Source organism: Penaeus vannamei, chromosome 8 (genome assembly GCF_042767895.1).
Source record: "Penaeus vannamei isolate JL-2024 chromosome 8, ASM4276789v1, whole genome shotgun sequence".
Classification (NCBI taxonomy): domain Eukaryota; kingdom Metazoa; phylum Arthropoda; class Malacostraca; order Decapoda; family Penaeidae; genus Penaeus; species Penaeus vannamei.
The window spans coordinates 5,948,897-5,950,417 of record NC_091556.1 but is presented as its reverse complement, the minus strand read 5'-3'; the positions used below and the strand labels follow the sequence as shown (position 1 = coordinate 5,950,417).

Sequence of the window (1,521 nt, the reverse complement as noted above, 5' to 3'; positions counted from 1 at the left end):
CAGCTGGATCTCATCTTCATAGTGCTCTGCCCTCTGCTGCAGTGTAGCTGTAGAAGTCCTCGAAGGCGTTATCAGCGAAAAGATCTCGCCATGGAAGGTATAAATAAATACGATTTCATTTAATTCCCTTGACAAAGCAAAGGAATTAAATTTGACGGCGCTTTTCACCCTGTTCAGAGAAGATCCAATCCTCTGTATGTGCACATCGGTATATGTACAGATTCCTAAATAGATAATAATAATAAATACGATTTCATTTAATTCCCTTTGACAACGCAGTGTATCCTGACGCCGCTTTACACCTTGTTCAGAGAAGATCCAATCCTCTGTATGTACACCGGTATATATATAGAGTCGATTTTGATACCGTTTTAGCGTTACGGACTTTGTTTCGAAAATCCGATACGATTCCACAGACGCCACAGACGGGAATAGGGAAGAGCCTTGGCGTTCGGATCTCCCACCGCATGGAAGTAGTACTGCAGCTGTCCCGTTCGCCGCAGCATCCCGCGTGGGCAGCAGCGCGTCTCACAGGGGCGTCCGCACAGCCAAAGACCCGTATTGCAGCTGTCCCGTTCGCCGCAGCATCCGCGTGGGCAGCAGCGCGTCTCACAGAGGCGTCCGCTCAGCCAAAGACCCGTATTGCAGCTGTCCCGTTCGCCGCAGCATCCGCGTGGGCAGCAGCGCGTCTCACAGGGGCGTCCGCTCAGCCAAAGACCCGTATTGCAGCTGTCCCGTTCGCCGCAGCATCCGCGTGGGCAGCAGCGCGTCTCACAGGGGCGTCCGCTCAGCCAAAGACCCGTATTGCAGCTGTCCCGTTCGCCGCAGCATCCGCGTGGGCAGCAGCGCGTCTCACAGGGGCATCCGCTCAGCCAAAGACCCGTATTGCAGCTGTCCCGTTCGCCGCAGCATCCGCGTGGGCAGCAGCGCGTCTCACAGGGGCGTCCGCTCAGCCAAAGACCCGTATTACAGCTGTCCCGTTCGCCGCAGCATCCGCGTGGGCAGCAGCGCGTCTCACAGGGGCGTCCGCTCAGCCAAAGACCCGTATTGCAGCTGTCCCGTTCGCCGCAGCATCCGCGTGGGCAGCAGCGCGTCTCACAGGGGCGTCCGCTCAGCCAAAGACCCTCGCTGTCCTAAGGAGGTCCCTTTCTTGGCCGACTTTCAGGAGGAGGCGAGAGACTCATCTGTCTCTGCTGCTTGTCCTCCGCCGCTACGGACAGCAGGACTCGGTTCGAAGTGCGCTGAATACGTACAGTTGAGACGGGAGTTGTATTTGCTTATCACCTTATGCTCTGCTGCCTCCACCACTGCAGTTTCATTGGCAGAATTCCAAAGAAAATACCGGTCTTGCTTGGCACACACGCTAGTCTCACATTACCAAGCATATACGACTTTTCCGTCAAATGTCTTTTTCACATGGGATGTATTGGTATACCACTTTCATCATCATTATATATATATATATATATATATATATATATATATATATATATATATATATATATATATATATATGTATGT

At 52.7% G+C, this 1,521-nt stretch overlaps 1 protein-coding gene across 1 annotated transcript; it reads left to right on the top strand.

Moving 5' to 3' along the window:
• The first annotated feature begins 467 nt into the window (after positions 1–467).
• On the top strand, positions 468–1,259 carry LOC138862283 (coiled-coil domain-containing protein 8-like). The gene has a single exon (XM_070123992.1). The coding sequence runs from the start codon at positions 468–470 to the stop codon at positions 1,257–1,259; it is 792 nt and encodes a 263-aa protein (XP_069980093.1).
• The last annotated feature ends 262 nt before the right edge of the window (positions 1,260–1,521 follow it).